Genomic DNA, 18,828 nt, shown 5'->3' with positions numbered 1-18,828 from the left:
TGTCATTTTTTTTACTTCGAAAATCAAGGTTGACAGATTGTGCAAAAATATCGCACTAATTCAAACTTACCGCTATTGATAGTTATTGACAAAAATTCATACATCAAGAACTCGTTATTAGACAACTAAATTCAATAATCTTTTACTTTCAGCAAAAACGAAAATACCTTGATATACACAATACATGAAACATTCATTTATTGAGTAAATTTGTACGAAAGCAGACGGCGCTTCGACGCTTTTGGCAGTGCAGAAAGTTGTACAATTCGACGGGCGCGTTGCGATTCGCTTTTTTATTGTCAGGTGAGAATTTAGATTCCGAGGTCTTTTCTATAACGCATCAAACTGTTGTTTGAAATCAATTTGTTCAATTTATTTCGTTTAGCAAAACAAACTCATCCTCTCTCAATCATACGGAAATCATCAAATTGAAAAACTAGCCAAGTCGGGGAGAGAAAGTCGTAAATCGTGTGCTGGTTGATTTACACCACAGAACAACGCAATGGGCGCACTTCCGTACCGTACCTACAACATGAACCAAACGTCATACGTTCTCAGAAAGCAATAAATATTAATTACTGGGTCAGCATATTACGGTGCGGAAAAATGCAACGCATTCGCGCGAACGAATGCCCATCTGGCCCTAGCAAATATGCGCTAATGTAATAATGCATGTAGCTTTTTCCTTCCCCAAGCTTGATAAAGTCTGCAGCGTATATGAGACAAAAAAAAACAATAATTTAAATTATGTAACTGAACAAAAGGGACTGCCCACAAGGCAAAAACAAACGTTAACGATCATTCTAAACTAATTAAGTTGCTAGACGCCACTCTTATACAACAAAATAATGTACTCAATGGAAACGAAAGGAACACTGGAACCACGGCACCACATTTCCGCCCACCGTTTGGGCTTATACCACGTGGAAAACTCTACTACGAGCAAACGTGCTACTAATTTAAAGATTATATCGCTGTTTTTCTCTACCAATCCTATCTGGTTCCCCATCCGCAAAGCGGTTGTGTGAAGATTTAAGAACGTGAGTTGAAATAAAACGTTTCTACAGCATGCATTTTTGTCAGATGTACTTTCAAATACTTCAAGAGAATTTTGCTCGACCACAGGACGACCTTACACAGGCAAACGTAGAAAATGATTCTTTCTTCGCGTTGCGTCTGAACAAACGCGCATCTTTTCTTACATTTTGCGTAACTCTCGTAATTAGATTGTTCTTGTTCTGTTTTGTTTTGCGACACTCTCTACGAGAGAGGATAAAGTATTATTATTACATATTTCTTTGTTTTAATTATCGTTTTCCTGTCGCTCTTTAACATATTTCTCTTGCCGTCGTTGTCCTCGTTTTGTTTCTTAAGGGTAGAGCGCTGGGAAGGTCTTCTCACACCAACAGCATTCTCTTTCGGGAGGGATGGTTGTATCTATCACTCTAAAAGCTATTTTGTATAGTTTTTAACTCAATTAACTATCGCAGAGTTTGGTAGTTTTTGGTTGCAAATTGTGTAACACGCTCTATTCGCTCTAGCTTTTCTCTTTCTCCTTGCTTGTGACTAACGTTCCGGCGCTGGCCTTAATATCGTAGAATTGCCGTTTCCCTCCCTTGTCCGTTTTGCTTCGCTCCTGCCTGAGAGTCGGGATCAATGATGATGAGCTGTATATGCTGTTGGGGTCTTGGTTGCGACTGCACATTCATGTTTGCTTTACTTTGTCGGGTGTGTGTTTAAATTACTCATTTCGATGAAAACTTATGCTTAGAGTTGCAAAGGATGCGTGTGTGTGTGTGTGTTTGACGGTTGTGTGGTTTAAGTGCGTGTGTATTTGTTTATGCAATAAAAGGAGCTTTCTCCCTTTACTTGGAGGTGGCCTTGATCAATCCATCGGTGGACATCGACTTGGGACGCTCGATCGGCAGACCGAGAGCACGATCCCACACGAGCGACGCCAACACGCCGAGGGCGCGCGATACACCGAACAGCACGGTGTAGTAGTTCATCTCCTTCAGGCCGTAGTACTGCAGCAGCACACCGGAGTGCGCATCTACGTTTGGCCACGGGTTCTTCACCTTGCCGAGCTCGGTCAGGATTGGGGGCACGACCTTGTAGATGTTCGAGACCAGCCCGAACAGCGGATCGTTTGGCAGGTGCTTGAGGGCGAACTCGCGCTGGCAGGTGTAGCGGGGATCGGTCTTGCGCAACACAGCGTGACCGTAACCGGGCACCACCTGGCCCGACTTCAGCGTCTTCCAGATGAACTCCTTCACCTTTTCCTCGCTGGCATTGTCGCCCAGCTCCTTGCGCAGCTTCTGCAGCCACACCAGCACCTCCTGGTTGGCCAATCCGTGAAGCGGACCGGCGAGACCGTTCATGCCAGCGGCAAACGACAGGTACGGATCGCTCAGTGCCGAACCGACCAGATGAACCGTGTGGGCCGACACGTTACCACCCTCGTGGTCACTGTGGATGGTCAGGTACAGGCGCATCAGCTCGGTGAACTTCTCGTCCTCATAGCCCAGCATCTTGGTGAAGTTGGCCGACCAATCCTTCTTCGGGTCGATTGCACCAATACCCTTACCATCACGGTACGTGTTGCGGTAGATAGTGGCCGCAATTACCGGCAGCTTCGCAATCAGGTCCATGCTGTCCTCGTACACGTACTCCCAGTACTTGCTCTTGTGTACACCTTCGGAGTACGCTTTCGCGTATTTGCTCTCGTGGTTCAGAGCGGTCACGGCGCAGCTCAGCTGCGACATTGGGTGCAGAGAGGTGGGCATGTTGTTCAGCATGGTGACGACGTGCGAGGGCAGCGCAGCACGGTTGGCCCATTCGCGCGACAGCGCATCGACCTGAGCCTTCGACGGCACATCACCAGTGATCAGCAGCCAGAACAGACCCTCAGGCAGCGGTTCCTGACCACCTGCGAAAAGAATGAAGGAAAGAGAAGCAGTATGAGAAACGTTCAGCAAATCATTTTGTATGTAGTTGGCGCGTTTGATTATTCAATGTCTAAAACGATCACGAACATCAACAACTATCACGAAGGACAATTTCCTAAACAGTAAATTTAATGATCAATAAGTTTAAAATAAATTAAAAAAAAGCTAAGAAAAAGGACACGACTGTCAATTCCCTTCCGAAGTGCATCATTACGAGGCCAAGGTTTAGAAGCAGAGACGCTTAAAATAAATTATTACCACTAGTGCAACAACCCGGAGCCAACGATCGGACCCGTCCACATGGTGATGCACATCTGTGTGCATTTTGCATACGTCCTTCGCGGCATTACCTAACTCGTGACTTGTGTGTCTCGTAAGCGATTATTCAACAGACAACCCGACTGCTTTTATACATCTCGTGATACAGACAGGCTTTTCGAAACCGATCTACCACCGTTCGACCGTTCGTTTTTATCGATTCCGGTCAAACACAAGTTAACGTATCCATCACATCATCTATCCAAATACAGGGTGTGTACTACATAGTATTCCATTGTATTAAATAATTAAAATACTTAACAACCAGCGCTATTTTTTTAGATTTCAAACGCTTCGTGTTGCATCTTTATGTGACCATGTTTATGTGACCTTGAGTTATTGGAGAATAACTGGTGTTTAAACCATTACCCACTGGAGTTTACCCAGTGGAGTTTACCTCATAGATCATCAAGATATTATAAATAAAGTAGTATATATAAATGAACTATAAAAATGGCACTGGAATTACTATATCTATATCTATACTATATCTTACCTGGAGCCTTCGGAAGCACTTCCTGGCACTCGGGGATCGACAAACCGCGGAAACGGATGCCCTCCTCCGGATCAAGCACGGAAGTTTCACACACCAGGCCCTTGATGCCACGCATACCGCCATACATCTGGAATGTTCCGAAAAGGCAAGGAAAAGACATTAATCTTCCATTCGAATGATAACACTGCACCAATAGAAACTTCTTTAAGGGGCGGGAACCGAACCTGGTGTGCGGTTGATAAGCAAACTTAAATTTAGCCTAAGCTTTTATCTCCTCCATGTGAATCTTCTTACCGCAGTTCCGATCGGTACACAGTGGAGTTTCGTATGCGATGATACCCGCCCTTACAACCGACACATTCATGAAATTCCCAGCACTCAATTACACCCCCATATGATCGGTGCCAAATTTTTAGCAATAATTCTTGTTAGAATGCATCACCTCATTGCACAGCAGAGGTCAATTAAGAATTAACACACTAACCGTGCCCGCCGGCCATCATGCTGCTCAATGGGAATACTTGATCATAGCTTGATTTAAAGACTGCCCATTAAACCAGCTGTGTGTGTACGGCCGGTACACTGTTCTCATAGGAAACACGAATGAAAGAAGAGACGACGTAGACCGACAACAAGCAATCGCATTTACGGCGTGTCTTGCCTTGGCGCGCTATTGAACTTGACTTCATTAGACACCGCTGGAACATTGAGCATTGCACGCTGCCATCGAACGTGTGTAGAAGAAGGCCTCAGAATATAAAAAACACCCCAACCAACACGTCGTAGACACCGGACGTACAGCAGCAGCGTGGAGATAAGTGTAGTCCCGTCCGATCAACGTCTGTTATCATGCCAACATCATATGTGGTCGGTCAGCTGACTGTCGGCGCGCTCTATGATGTCACACAATGTGGTAGCGGAAAGTAAAAAAACAATATTTCTATTCTTGACGTACAAAAATGTGTCATTTTTATATAATAAACCCATTTGCGAACAGTCGCAGCGCAATAGCACGCAGTGATAAAATGCGCTAGCCACGTTTGCTGTCCTATTAGCAACCTTAATATGGCCTAATGTGATTTGGCTACAGCTAACGCAAACACCCCAAGGTCTAAAGCTTGCTAATGAGCGAGGAAACAAAACTACCGGAACGATGTGTTTTTATATCTGATGTACCTAACCCTAACCCTGTAACGGTGAAGCGTCATGTGATCGGACACATATTGCTAACATGACCAGTTCATTCAACTGAAACAAGGTAAGATAACTAACGAAGGTGTACACTTGCGTGCTATCTCTCCGTACCACCACAAACGTACAGTACACCGTGCAGGCTAGAAAAGGTTTTATCGCTGACCTTCTCGGATGTGCTCAAAACCACTCGTTATCATGTCCCTTTCTCGAGGTTTTGCGGCATTGCGATGTTGTGCCCTTAACTCAAACTCAATAAGCTCAAACAGTAGTTAGTCTAAAAAAATATGAGAAGACAGGGAAGGCCCCTCTATTAGGAAAGACCCTCGCATTAGAGCAGGGGAGTCACTTTCAGTACAATCACGCGTTAATAGTTCATCGCGAGGCGTATACCATTATGCCAATTATATCAGTTCTAGCTTCAAACAGTTCTACCTCGCTACAAAAGCGTAATTGTATATGCAGGAGAACCGATTTGATGGTACGTGTACGTGGGAAATTATTGGTAAACACGCTATCAGGTCACTGTCAACAGCGAGCTCCTAATGGCTATGTCACTGTCGATGATCTTGCTGCAACATCATCATGAAAATCCAAAGCACACTAGCTGGGGCTGGGTTTGCTGATTGTGGGAAAACAAAGTAAACCGGTTATCGGAGTTGCGGAAGGAAGCAATGGACGAATCGGCACGTGATCCAAACTTCCAATAACAAATTGCTCTTGTTCATTTGAAGGAGTTTTGTTTACGATTCAACTCGTTATACATGAATCTCAACAATAAAAACGCGAACCTTCTGGTTGACATACTGATGACATTGAGTGTCTATTAAGATACTAGCTAATTTAACGACACTATGCTAATATGTTATTCACAATTCATCACAAAATACGCTAAACACACGTTTTATTAAGCGCACGGAAGTTCCATACAAAATTATGACCCTTGTCTCGTCTTGCTGTTACGTATTTTGTTATACAACATACAGATTATCGTTATATAACTCGAAATGAATAGTTTAGGAAAATCTAAATCCTTAGAATTCCACTGTCTATGTTCATAATTTAATAGTCAACCTAATAACAATTACTGAATCCTATATTTAAAGGTCAAACTCCGAACAATAGATCAAAACTGCAATGAATCCAAATGCTACTCCCGTCCTTAGAATACAATACCGCCTCCATCTATCCGCCATGGAGTAGAAGTACAATGATCTACACAGTCTGGTCGCATTATTACATCAAACAGCAGACGGACGCTTTTCAATCATCCCACCAACCGGCCCATGTGCGTGTGCCCAATGAACCGGTCGGCGTGATGACACGCTCCAGTGACACTCCACTACCCGCAGAGAAAGCCACTCGGTCAGTAGTGTGACAACGGTGGCAAATCAATTGTGCCGCCAATGCCGCAATTTGATAGCAGTCGTTTAACTCAATTAGAGCTCTGGTCTTGGTTAGGGCGTGCGCGCACGAGTCAAGAGTTTTGTGATTACATCTTTCCACACGGGTAGAGGATGATCAACACCCTTCCGAGACTATGACCTTTTTCTGCGATACCTCCGCGGTGTCAGGAGAGATCAAGCACGTTGGATACATGTAACAGTATTTTCTTACGCTAGGCATTTGCAACCGTGCACGATGGGTGCATTTAAATTTGCGGCTGTGATTCTAAAATTAAATCATCCTCAGAGCGTGTTCCTTCTCCTGTTTTTGGCTTTCCCTCCAAAGATTCAGCTACGGAAAAAAGAGAAAACCCTAGGACGAAATGACAAATTCATGCTAAACTAAAGACTTACCATATCAACGGTGACTTCGCCAACCTTAGTGTTGCCATGCTGCTTACGGAAGTTCTTGATCCGCTCCTGCTCCTTCGGGATCTTTTCCGCCAGGACGGCCTTCAGGTCTGTGCTGTCGGAAGCATTGCGCACGAACGTAGCGATTGCCGGCAGGGCATTCTGCAAAGGCACGCGATAAAAGATAAAAGAAGAAAGTGGTTAGGCATAGAGCATTGGCACCGAGCCGTTCATTTTGACGCGATTCAATCGATGACTTTTCTTTGACGTAAAGCTATATTTACAAAACAAACGGGAATAGACTCGGGACAGGGAGATAAAAACGAATCGCAAAGTGAACAACAAATCCTTCGATTGCTTCAAGAATGTTTCTTCACGCGTAACGTGAACGGCGCATAAAGCCGAATGGGTCGTGTCCGTGGCGGCTATTATTAGACGTCCTCCGTTCGTCACTGCGAAAGAAGCAATCCTACGTCCAACTCCTCTCACGTTTCTTCCCTACGCGAAATGTACATACACTGTTGTCTTTGGCAGGGCCTACATCTTCCACGCAATTTGATCACGAGGATCAAGTGGTGGACGCTCAACCAGAGCCGAATTCGCTCGACTCTTCTGCATTGACGTATGCAGCCGTTATCATTAAAACTTTTAACTGCATAATATTTACAACACGCCATATGAAATCTTGAATGCAACTCATATCTTTATCTCCTCGAATTCTCATTCCGTTTTTCGCAGAAACTCAAAATTACATTGTAATACGTACAAATACTCCAGGCTGTTGTTAGGTGCCTACCCTGTCGGACATAACCGCACATCTCCAATGACCTTCAGAATGTATCGGTAGTAATGTACCGCAGTGGAGTTACAATTTACGTCAACTCTTTCGTTGAATCTCTGGGCTAACCAATAAAAACCGAATTGGAGGGGAAACCTGTTTTATAGACAAGCAAGTTGGACGCAGAGTCTCGCACTCGTGTGTCCAAAATTGTCGATTTAAGATCTTCCTACAAGAGAGTGCCCAGCGAGGCATAAAACAGTCATCAAAAACCGGTTATATTCACCGGTCTGAGCTTGAGAAACACCAAATCAAACCAACCCATTTCCTTGTTATGAAAGCTTCTCAAGGAAGCTCCATAACGAGGCTAATGCTCCTGGACCGGAATTCTACACGGCTGAGTAGCTTGTATAAAGCCAAAGAACCGGGTCATGCCGGCAATAGGAAATAACCCGTGCAGTGATGTAACAACACCTTTGCCTGCATTATCTAACGGTTCTAGTCCACACCCCTATTGAGCTCTGTTGCCTATCGATCGATAAGGTTGGCATTTATTCTAAGCCCAAAAATAGGATCACCGGCAAATGGTACCGATCAGAGAGTACCTACCATCCAATTACCGAACGAACACTAACTAATTATAGACTGGTGCACAACACAATCCCGGAACATTGACGAATTTCGAAGTGCTGGCCCGCAGAAAAGAGGTCAACCTTCAAAACGAAAGTTTTTTATTCGTGCATCTCGACCGAAAAGGGGCGCACAAGTGCACGAATGCGGAAGGCTGGCAAATTGCCTGCCTCGTTCAACGACTTTGTGTCTCAGTATGTTGCGATTGCCCTTAGTGAGCCCTCCCCATCGGCAATGTCATCACACCGACAACCATCGCGAACGGCTTAGCAAAAAGCCTTTCATTGCCATATTATTCTCCACCATGTGGTCGCGGACGCTGCTCTTAAACCGCATGGGAAAAGGAGTTCGCATATAAAAAAAAAAACAAATAGGCACACAAAACTTAGAGCAAAACGCGTCCGGCAAAGGTCTCGGCGCTAGATCACCTGATCTGTGCACAGCAGTACAAATCATTTTGTACGGTCGTGCACGAAGGCCCCGTGGTGCTCCATCGCATCGTGTGTACGTATTGCGCTACGCAACTCGCGCATCGCTTTGCGAATAAACTGTTGATAGGAGATTTCTTATCGCGCGATAGTGCCATTGGTGGCCAGACGTGATAATAATGGGCAGCGTGGTGCAGATGGCATTGATGGATGGAAGGAAAACTCTCTACAAGAATAAACCATTCCCTTTACACATATAGTATTCAAGGGTTCGTATGAAGTATAATCGTTACCCCTACCGGATCGTACATTACGAATGAACTGCTGATCAAACACAATACCATCGTAATAATGCTTCTGTTGAGCTACTACGGTGCTGTCTGAAATAGGTTCCCTAAACAGTAGATTGCCGACTGTCGACGGCTTATCGCTGACATTGAACTTTTATCGTTCATACGTCACCGTTCCCGTGTAATGTTTTTATCTACAAACTTTTCCGGTTTGCATTTTCCAAACATTACCTATTCGAGGACAAATACTTCAAACAATCGTTCAGAATTTACAACTTTTCGCGGGAGAGAAATATTATTACATAACGAAGCAATTATTCATATGTTCAATATCGTCCTCCTTCAACTATTTCCATACACACTTCGTTTTCAAAGGAATTCAACTTATATTCTCTCAACCAAATGGAAGAAAAATCGATAACTTTGGACATTTATTGGTCCGTTGAGCCTGACTTTCTTGAGCAAACAGTTTTACGACCTCACGGAGGTTCAACCTCGCCACATTTACAATGGAAATGAGCTCTGGATACCGAACTTTGGACCGTATAGATGGGCCTATAGTAGCGTGTGAACGATTCTTGGCTATTTTACAAGACAAAAATAATTCGTGGATTTATGTTACATAGTTTGTAAGGAGTTACACAAAATGTCTCTAACATTACCTAACAGTTCATCAACATTGTAGTGAATATGCACCATTTGTAGTTCCGAGTGGGATCAAAATAGAACCCAAAAAGCAGCTATGTTCAAGAATAACATTTTGATTTCCAAATAAAAACATGATAAACATACACCCGCACAATCGCACTCGACGAGCATCGCAGAGTAGTTATCTAACATATTCTGTGTTCCACACAACCGTTTTCCCCCATAGGGTTTAGAGGCGGAAAATGGGAGAAGTTGTTGGATTGCGTCAAGTGATGACACGAGTAGCTTCTCTCCTACGAATTTTATCCTCTGCGCGCGCTCCAATGCTTAATGTTATGACGGTGATTCTCTATCTGTGTAGTATTGATCTTTTTCCCCATTATTTCGCCATATAGCTGATATGGCTTTAGGAGCCCTAAGCCTTCACATCGTACACTTGTCCACAAATCGTGTTGTGTAAGTCCGTCAACTAAGCCACGGGTTTATATTGCCATTGTGCTCGTTGCTTTTTCTACGCTACTTCAATACAATTATCTCATCATCGGCGCCTGTGTGTGCAGCATCGTCGTAGCAACCCTCCACAGAGAGCCTACTTGATAATTAAATCCACGTTTTTCACGTTCCGCGAGCCAGAGCGCGTTTAACCTTCGCCTCAACCTTCCCCATTCGTACGGTTGAAGGATTTTCTCTTCCCTTTTTTCCATTTCAACGCACAACACCCCCCGAAGGAAAGCTACGGACAAGAGTGTTTCCTTTTCAATGCCGAAGTGCTATTTGTTCAGGTTATGCTTCACATTTTCACTTGGTCACCTGTTATGTAATGATCCGTTCTTCCGTGAGGACGGAAAAAAATCGTACACCAACTCTGCAAACACTTTGCGACGGCACTGCGTGCGCGATGACGCGGTCAAGTTCCTAAAAAAAATCACAGACACACGCATATATTCGCACACGACACCGCACTATACACAGGGGAGACAGCCAAAGCAGAATAATCAACTTCTGGGCTACACCCTTTCAAGGACACTCCAGCCGTAGTTTGCGGATCCATGTGTGCCACCGCATGTATGCCAGCCACGCTTCGAAATCTCTGCCCATTGAAACTGGAGAAACTTCCCGATAGCGTGTTTCTTTTCCCCACAGCGATATTGCGGACGCAACGTGGACGGCATTAGCGATGACGATGACGACTTGTAGCGGACCTTCTTGTCCAACTCACCTTATTGGCGGCACATGCCAACTTTGATGCATAGATGCGGCTGAGGGCCATTGTTGCTGCTGCTTGTGCTGCTGGTGATTGCTGCAAGGAAAGTGTCGGAAAAATCAACTGTATCAGTCTCTAGCAACTCCAACAATCTTCTACGGTCGGTTAGGGTTGCGGCAGAGCGTAGACGATGGCGTGTGCAACGGTGAGTCTACCACAACCGGTAACCGGTAAATCTCGCACAGTTGTAGCGATGCTTGCAACTCACTTGTCTCTTCGCTGCCAACTAGCGCACCGCGATTGCTGAGACGTTTTTCGACGGCTCCTATTTGTGGAAATGCAAATTCCGAGAAAATCCCAAGCGCGCAAGTCGACGACGAGTTTCGCGGGCGGCAAGAGAAAAACTAGAGATGGGCGTTGCGCATTGAATCCGCGAGGTCGGTTCGATACGAACGCTAGTAAAATGAATCCAAAACGGAAGCACTTTCAATGCCCAAAGTACTACTAAATGGATTAATTTCAACTCCTTACTTTACCTTAGCATAAGTCTGTATTGTATTTAGCTATTAAAATCAACCAAATTATTATTTTTGTCTTTTGTGTAAAGAAAACATTTTTTCGGATTACTTACACCATAATTGCCCATCACTAGGGAAGAGTGAAAGAGACAGTTTGACAGTTGGATGGTGAATTAAGGTGCCGCTACACTCAACACTTTCTGATTTTGGCTTAAATTTTAAATATGTTTTCAGGAGATTTTGGATTTATTTAATTGAAAAATCAAACTGCACAACTTTATAACGCTACTTGCATGGATTATACATAACTGGGAGTTATTTTCCCCGGATCTGTTGGTTTCTCTCAACTACAGAAACGTCAGAACAAACCAAACGTCACTTCGAATTGGATACACTGTAAATTATATTTGCAAAACGGTTTTTACGGAATATTCAACCACAAAAAAGGTTTCACAACAATTTCATTATAAAGTTAATATCACCGCAACTGGTAAGTTATCGTGAACATTTCTAAAACAAATATTAATTTGTTTACTCAGCTTTTCCCTTTGTCGCCGGGACTGAGTTAATGATGTCTGCTGTGCATGCTCCCTACGCTTGCCGGCCAATTTCACCCCACATTTAAAAAACGCCACACCAAGCGGCATTTGCAAAAAGGGGTGTGAAGAAAATATTTACAAAAAAATGTTACGATAAACATAAGTTCCGCCTGTCGACCGCGGGGGTAATAGCGAGCATATGTGCGCGTCTGTGTGAGAGAGCGTAGATTACAGCAGGGGTTCAGTCAAAACGCATTCAAATACTCCCGCGGTGGCGGCAGTTAGTCAATCACGCACTTCTGGTCTGGTTGTGCGGGGTCGTCCGTTGGCAAGTAGCTCACCCAAACCAAATCATCATTTCACCACCAAAACCGGTCACCAGTTCACGATCAACAAGATCAGGTTTCTTTTTTTATTGGGCGTATGCAAAAAAGACGTGCTTGTAAAAGAGATAGTGACGCATTGTGAAGGTTATTCCAAAACGATTCAATTGTGTTCGTTGGCATTACATTTCGAAGTGCTTTTCAAAACTTTTTGCGCCTAATTTCGAAAATTTGTGCCTAATTCCAGACGTGATTAGTGATGATTGTTCATCTAAACGAGGCATGGAATTGACTAGAACGTATCGTGAAATGTCCTACAGGGGTTGTTTCTTTATGATACTGGTGGGCATTCATCTGCTGTTGGCCCCACAGGCAGCGTGCGCGACAGAAACCAGCCGACCGAACATAGTTTTCATTTTGGCTGATGATTTGGGCTGGAACGATGTCGGGTTCCATGGTTCTGCCCAGATCCCAACGCCCAATCTGGACGCATTGGCCTACTCCGGCATTATCCTCAATCGCTACTACGTGAATCCAATCTGCACGCCATCGCGTTCCGCGCTCATGACGGGCAAGTATCCCATACACACCGGGATGCAGCATACGGTGCTGTTCGGAATGGAACCACGTGGACTTCCGCTAACGGAGAAGCTGTTACCACAGTACCTGAAAGATCTTGGGTGAGAATGTTGAGCAGTTTGTCCAAGGTGAAAATTGAAGCTAAATCTATCTTATTTGGTCCACAGATACTCCAACCACATAGTTGGCAAGTGGCATCTGGGACATTACCAGTTGCGCTACACACCGCTGCAGCGAGGCTTCGACAGTCACACTGGATTTTGGACTGGACATCATCACATGAACGATCACACGGCCGTGGAGCACGGACAGTGGGGTCTCGATATCCGCCGTGGTTACGATGTAGCCTACGATCTCCACGGGCAGTACACGACCCACGTTATCGGCACGGAATCGATCAATATAGTGCAGGGGCACAACAAGAGCGAGCCACTCTTCCTGTACGTATCGCATGCGGCCGTTCATTCGGCAAATCCGTACGATTTTCTTCCAGCACCGGACAAAACGATTGCAGAGCTGGGACACATTGAAAACTATAGTCGGCGTAAGTATGCCGCCATGATGGTGGAGCTGGACAGAACCGTTGGCAGTCTCGTGGACGCACTTCAGGCGCGCGATATGCTGAAGGATACGATCATTGTGTTTAGCAGCGATAATGGTGGCGCGGCGGATGGATTCAACGATAATGCCGCTTCAAATTGGCCGTTACGCGGGGCGAAGAATACGCTCTGGGAAGGTGGAGTACGTGGGGCCGGCTTTATTTGGAGCCCACTGTTACAAAATGTGAGTCGAGTATCGCACCAGATGGTGCAAGTGTGCGATTGGCTCCCGACACTGTACGAAGCAGCAGGTGGCGATGTCAGGTGAGTGACTTAATGTTCCCAGGATGTTGTTGCGTAGGTGTGACTTTTGCTTTTGGTTATCACCTATACGCAGCTCATTACCAACCGACCTGGATGGGATCAGTGTGTGGCGTGAACTGGATACCGGTGCGCCAACAAGGCGCATTGAGATACTGCATAACATCGACGACATTTGGGGCACCTCGGCCCTCACAGTGGGCAACTGGAAGATTGTCAAAGGTTCACACTACAATCGCACCTGGGACGGTTGGTACGGTCCGGCAGGAATTCGCGACGAAAAGGCCTACTCGTGGGACACGGTCGCGAACAGTTCGGCGGGTCAGGTAATGGTGAAGCTAAATATGCTTCCTAACCGCGATCGCACCACACAGCTGCGCCGCGAAAGTACGGTTTCGTGTGGTACCGGTGCGCACATGGAAAACGAGTGTAACCCGCTGGAAAAACCGTGCCTGTTCGATGTGGAAACTGATCCGTGCGAGTACAACAATCTGGCCGACGAACAACTGCACACGCTGCAAAGCCTACTCGCAAGGCTGGCCGATTACAACAGTACCGCTGTGCCACCGTCGAACATGGAGGATGATCTACGCGGTGCGCCACAGCATTGGAACCACACGTGGCATAATTTTGGCGACGAGCCCGAACCGGAAGTGATACTGCACGAGAATGAAGAAATGTAAACACGGGAATTTCGCTCCAAAACCATTCATTGACCTCAATGCCAAATAGTTAATACTGGATAGCTTTTTATTCTTTGTTTAAACACAAAAAGCATTAATAAATTCTAAGCAAATTACTCAATAAATTAGTTCTTGAAACGTTTGTTTAAAATAAATACTACTGCACAATTTGTGGTAAGCTCGGCTTTTACACAATTAAACAGCACCTGCTTCAAGTTCTAGTGCTATCGAAAATGTTCCTGTCTATCGTCAATTTGCAGCAGAATAATCACCGCTACGTTTGCATTACGGTAAACAAGCGTTAGTTTGAGTTTTGTGTATTGTTTTGCTTTGCATTTATTGGTTCTATTAGTAGCACAATATTGTCTAACAGTGAACGGCCGAACATCGAGAACGGATGAACGGGAGAACTTTACTTGTATTTGCATGCGTTTTGTTTTAAACTTTATACCACTTGTACTTTAGCTGAAACAGCCAACAGGCATGGACAGTTCCTGATATTCCTTTGCTTCAGTTTTATAGTGCTATGCCGCAAAATGTGTTCATAATATGACGTAACATGTAAAATAAACCAGGAAGCAAATTACGTTAAGGGCCTTACAGTATCTCCAAATCACAGTGTCTTATTTCGGGGAATTTTTTCTGCAAAATAGAAAAGCATTGTGAGAATGCGATAACGTTATGTAAACTGATAATGGTGGCCCTATCCACACTTACACGTAGTTTCATTTCGATCCTATCAATTTCACCGCCCATCAGATCGACAATGTTTTCGCCATGCTTCAACAGGAACGCTTCCAGCTCGTCGATCGTTTGGAACGTGCGCACCTCCTCCAGCAACAGGTTTAAATCCTGCTTATCCAGATATACGCGTGTCAGTTCACGGCCATCGAAATCCATTTCAGCCTATCGACGAAAGAACAGCGAGAATGGTAAACGATGATGTGGTACGATCGTTCGTCTCTTTGATCGCTTACCTTATATCTAACCAATGAGTTCCCCATATCTATACCCTTGACGTCATGGATTGCCCGGATCATAATGTCACTCTCCAGTTCGGCATTAATTTTGTCGAGATTCTCTTGACGAATCGAACGTCCGACTAGTGCTGCCACGTTCGTGTAGATAATGAAGGAGGCGACACCACCGAGCATGCAACCTACTAGCAGCGAACCGACCGCGTCTGGAATTGGGGAACCGGTGTAGGTGGATAGACCCATGCAGGTGGCTGCCAGAGCTACACTTAATACCGCGGCGGCATCCTCTGTAAGTACTACATTGACGCACGGATCCTGTCCGCGGGCCACTAAAACGACGCGAAAAAAGAACGGATTTACATAACAAAACATCGTCTCAACTCACACCACCTGTGTTGATTTACCGTAATCTCTAAAGCTCATGCCTAGGGCTTTCGCACCACTCCGACAGCTGTTGATCGCTACCAGCAGGGTGGCGCCTTCCGACACTAGCGAACCACCCAGAATGAAGAATGCCCAGAAGAAGTCATCGATCGGATGGGGATCGACCAGACCCATGATACCGTGGTAAAACGACAGACCAGTACCGACACAGAAAATACCGACACCGGATATTAGCGATGACACGTACTTCATGTTGCTGTACCCGTACGGATGGTCGGAATCGGCGATTTGGGTTGACTTGTGGATGCCGTACGCCAGGATAAGCTGGTTGATCGTATCCGCAAGCGAGTGTATCGTTTCCGCAAACATACTGTGCGAACCCGTATACAACCAGGCTCCGAACTTGAACAGACAGTTGGTCGCATTGCTACCGGGAAGACAACCGAAAGGGATACATTTGATTAGGCTCGACGGCAATGGCTTGTTTAAACGAGCTGCTATTACATTGCAATCGCGGTCAGTACCACCTTGCCCGATTTCCCAAACAGTCCCGGTTCGGAATCGACCACATTTGTGCGGCTGCCAATTTCTCGCCGATAGTCCCGCAATCTTCGCTTTACGGTAAATATGTCTGCGAAAGAAAAAAGCGTAATCGTACCAAGTATTTTCCGAAGATTCATCCTTACATACTTTGTTGGTGCATCTTTTTCTCGATTTCTCGCTTCAAACATTCCTTCAGAAGATTTTCCCGCGAGCCCCACACCTCGATCGCCTTCGCCTCCACATCCTTCCGCCAGTAGACCGTTATCGGTGGCTCCTGTTCGTACGGTGAGCGACGTTTCGTTTTAGCCAACGCTTCCAAATCGGACGGCTTTAGCAGGAAGTCGGACATGGCCCGTACCGGAGTGATAAAGTTGCGCTCCAGCGAAGAGCGCGAAAAATCCACCCGGATGCGTTTCTTCGCCAACTGACGATTTTTTTCGGCTAGCTGCTCCTTTAGATCGGCTTCCGCTTTGGCGCGAGCATCCTCTTCGGCGAGGAGCGATGGTTTCGGCAAATCTTCCCTCTTCGCGGTAACCGGCGTCGCTGTTTCTGATTTTGGTTTCTCGATTATAATCTCCTGCAGCTTCGAGTCCGCCAGTGTTGTTTTCACCAGCAATTTTCCGTGCTTCGTGTCTATCTCTAGCCGCGATTCCTGCTCAATCGGTGGGCTTGCGCTCGCTGGCGCTTGCACCTTTTCTTTCAGCTTATCTTGTTCCTCCTTCGACTGGTTGACGATGCGTGACGAGGAGAAACTTCTTTGGTTATATCGTTTATTGCAGCGCAACGCTTGCCCAGCCAGCAACACATCTGCCCACGCGTGCGACCTTGGGCATCCAAGCGAAAGTTTCCCAATTGGTACCTGGTGCAGCTAAAAGAGAGCAAATGGGGTTACAAACATTGCATAAAGATGTTCACATCACTCGAACGACAACTGTTTGTTTACGATCGGTCGATCGATCGATCGATTTAGTCACCTGACTCCGGTGGCATAGCAACATCCATGCTGCTCGGTGAATCGTCATTTTGCAGTACAGTTCAGAAAACGCGTACAATAGGGCCACCTCCGATGAGGAGCGCCCTATGTCCCTAGCTTCGGTCGGAAAAGGGGTTTGGCCGTTGTCTGTCCCTTTGCTGACGTGAACACCTTCCGTTGGGGAATAGAGATGGAATGGATGTTGGTTGCGAAAGCGCCCTACACACTATTAATTTTGTCGATATTTCGCAATCGATGTGGACATTTTTCGCGACTGTAGGCTGTTATGGCTCACTGTTATTTTTACACTTATTATTTTTTGCCGAAAAGATCTGTTTTGTTGACAATTTGTATGTTTGACGTTTGTGGCGAGTGTTTGATTGGCCAAGTACACACTAGAGACAAATCAGCAGATGTGTCGAATAGTGCAGAAATTTGGATGAAAATATATTATGCCGTGTTTTCCAATCGTTCAATTATTTCATGAACTTTCCATAAATTATGTACCATCCAGCAAAGGCTTACAAACAGACAAACGATTGAGTTTCATATCGTAAAAGAGGGTTTTTGTGTCCTTGAATGGTGTGATCAGTGTGATGCTAAATTCACCACACGTTTACAATAGCACATTCAGATATCTTCACGTACATTTCCATCATGGTTATTCTAAAATGCGGGGATTATTTCAATGGGCGCTATGGCAACACGCCTACCGAAGTTTGCGACATTTTCGCCACGCGCTCTGTCGCTTCCTTCCATCCTGATGCCGCGGACCAAAAGCAGACTGCAGACGCCCTGTCTAACTTCCCAATGGATGCAATGGTCCCCAATCTGCCGTCGATTGATGCGTCGTTGGTCTTGAGGGCGATTGACCGGCTTAAACCTTCCTATACTTCTGAACCTGACGGGATCCCGCCATCTATTTTATAACATTGCGCCATCGCCATCGTATAACATTGTGATTTTTTTGTGAATCGTTGCTCTGCCCTTGTGCGCCAAAGCTGTGTCAGGGACCTTGGAGTGCTCCTTGATGCTAAGTTGAGCTACCACGACCAGCATGAGCACATTGCCACTAAGGACAACCAGCTAATTGGCCTGTTGAAGAAGTTAGCGCACGACATTACTGATCCTGTCTGTACTAAGGCGCTCTACTGTTCCTTAGTACGTTCGGTGATGGATTACGCATCTGCGGTGTGGTGGCCTACGGCTGCGCGTCCTCTGGCCCGTCTGGAGTCGATCCAGCGCAAGTTTACGCGGTTTGCTCTGCACTCCTGGAGAGTCCAAATTGACTACGACGGATGCTGCGCGTTACTTGGCCTGGATTCGCTGAAACTGTGAAACTGTAACGCGCAGAGATTATTTGTCGCAAGGCTACTTGGCCATCGGATCGACTCGCCGGTACTGCTGTCCGGCCTCAAAATCTACGTTCCGGCAAGATCGCTCCGTGTCAGTTACTGTTACTTGACGTAGAGGAACGTCGTAGTCATTTTGGTTCTTCTGATCCGTTATTGTCCATGTGCCGAGAGTTCAACGCTGTTTGTGATCGTTTTGAACCTGACTTGTCACGTTTCCTATTCGTAAATTGTATTCGTTATGTGCGGCTAACTACTTGCTAACTGCATATCTATATCTAAGCTTCAAAAGGGCCACAAGAGGCTCATTGAATACAATTAATTAACAATTAACAATTTTCAGAAAATTGCTTCATTCAAATAATTTAAA

The 18,828-nt window shown here is 45.5% G+C and overlaps 3 protein-coding genes across 4 annotated transcripts; 1 reads left to right on the top strand and 2 right to left on the bottom strand.

Moving 5' to 3' along the window:
* Positions 1-182: 182 nt before the first annotated feature.
* LOC128306832 (probable citrate synthase 2, mitochondrial) lies at positions 183-11,122 on the bottom strand. The gene is made up of 5 exons (XM_053044457.1): positions 10,996-11,122; positions 10,743-10,823; positions 6,753-6,911; positions 3,763-3,889; positions 183-2,929 (listed from the first exon to the last, which is right to left on the bottom strand). The coding sequence occupies exons 2-5, from the start codon at positions 10,791-10,793 to the stop codon at positions 1,866-1,868; spliced, it is 1,401 nt and encodes a 466-aa protein (XP_052900417.1). The 5' UTR covers positions 10,794-10,823; positions 10,996-11,122; the 3' UTR covers positions 183-1,865.
* Positions 11,123-12,389: 1,267 nt separating this feature from the next.
* On the top strand, positions 12,390-14,229 carry LOC128306779 (arylsulfatase B). The gene is made up of 3 exons (XM_053044394.1): positions 12,390-12,787; positions 12,854-13,549; positions 13,623-14,229. Exons 1-3 carry the CDS (start codon positions 12,390-12,392, stop codon positions 14,227-14,229), a joined length of 1,701 nt encoding a protein of 566 aa, XP_052900354.1.
* A 156-nt stretch (positions 14,230-14,385) lies between these two features.
* LOC128306765 (zinc transporter 9) lies at positions 14,386-17,395 on the bottom strand. 2 transcript variants are annotated; one of them, XM_053044374.1, is made up of 7 exons: positions 17,108-17,395; positions 16,281-17,001; positions 16,095-16,221; positions 15,611-16,017; positions 15,207-15,535; positions 14,947-15,135; positions 14,386-14,871 (listed from the first exon to the last, which is right to left on the bottom strand). In XM_053044374.1, the coding sequence occupies exons 1-7, from the start codon at positions 17,153-17,155 to the stop codon at positions 14,827-14,829; spliced, it is 1,866 nt and encodes a 621-aa protein (XP_052900334.1). In that variant the 5' UTR covers positions 17,156-17,395; the 3' UTR covers positions 14,386-14,826. The 2 variants fall into 2 exon arrangements, with proteins under 2 accessions (XP_052900334.1, XP_052900342.1); XM_053044382.1 differs by having other exon boundaries at positions 16,281-16,992.
* Positions 17,396-18,828: the final 1,433 nt, after the last annotated feature.

The sequence above is a fragment of the Anopheles moucheti genome, chromosome 2, assembly GCF_943734755.1.
Source record: "Anopheles moucheti chromosome 2, idAnoMoucSN_F20_07, whole genome shotgun sequence".
Lineage (NCBI taxonomy): Eukaryota > Metazoa > Arthropoda > Insecta > Diptera > Culicidae > Anopheles > Anopheles moucheti.
Note: the sequence above shows the minus strand (reverse complement) of the source record. Positions and strands in the feature narration are given on the sequence as shown.

Bases quoted from the DNA above. Each gene is read 5' to 3' on its own strand.
- LOC128306832 (XM_053044457.1), bottom strand. From the start codon at position 10,793: ATGGCCCTCAGCCGCATCTATGCATCAAAGTTGGCATGTGCCGCCAAT. The intron at 3,890-6,752 runs GTAAGTCTTTAG...GGAACATTCCAG, and splicing joins GCGAAGTCACCGTTGATATG to ATGTATGGCGGTATGCGTGG. The intron at 2,930-3,762 runs GTAAGATATAGT...TTCTTTTCGCAG, and splicing joins AGTGCTTCCGAAGGCTCCAG to GTGGTCAGGAACCGCTGCCT.
- LOC128306779 (XM_053044394.1), top strand. From the start codon at position 12,390: ATGGAATTGACTAGAACGTATCGTGAAATGTCCTACAGGGGTTGTTTC. The intron at 12,788-12,853 runs GTGAGAATGTTG...TTTGGTCCACAG, and splicing joins CAGTACCTGAAAGATCTTGG to ATACTCCAACCACATAGTTG. The intron at 13,550-13,622 runs GTGAGTGACTTA...ACCTATACGCAG, and splicing joins GCAGCAGGTGGCGATGTCAG to CTCATTACCAACCGACCTGG.
- LOC128306765 (XM_053044374.1), bottom strand. From the start codon at position 17,155: ATGACGATTCACCGAGCAGCATGGATGTTGCTATGCCACCGGAGTCAG. The intron at 17,002-17,107 runs GTGACTAAATCG...GCTCTCTTTTAG, and splicing joins TGCTATGCCACCGGAGTCAG to CTGCACCAGGTACCAATTGG. The intron at 16,222-16,280 runs GTATGTAAGGAT...TTTCTTTCGCAG, and splicing joins GAAAAAGATGCACCAACAAA to ACATATTTACCGTAAAGCGA.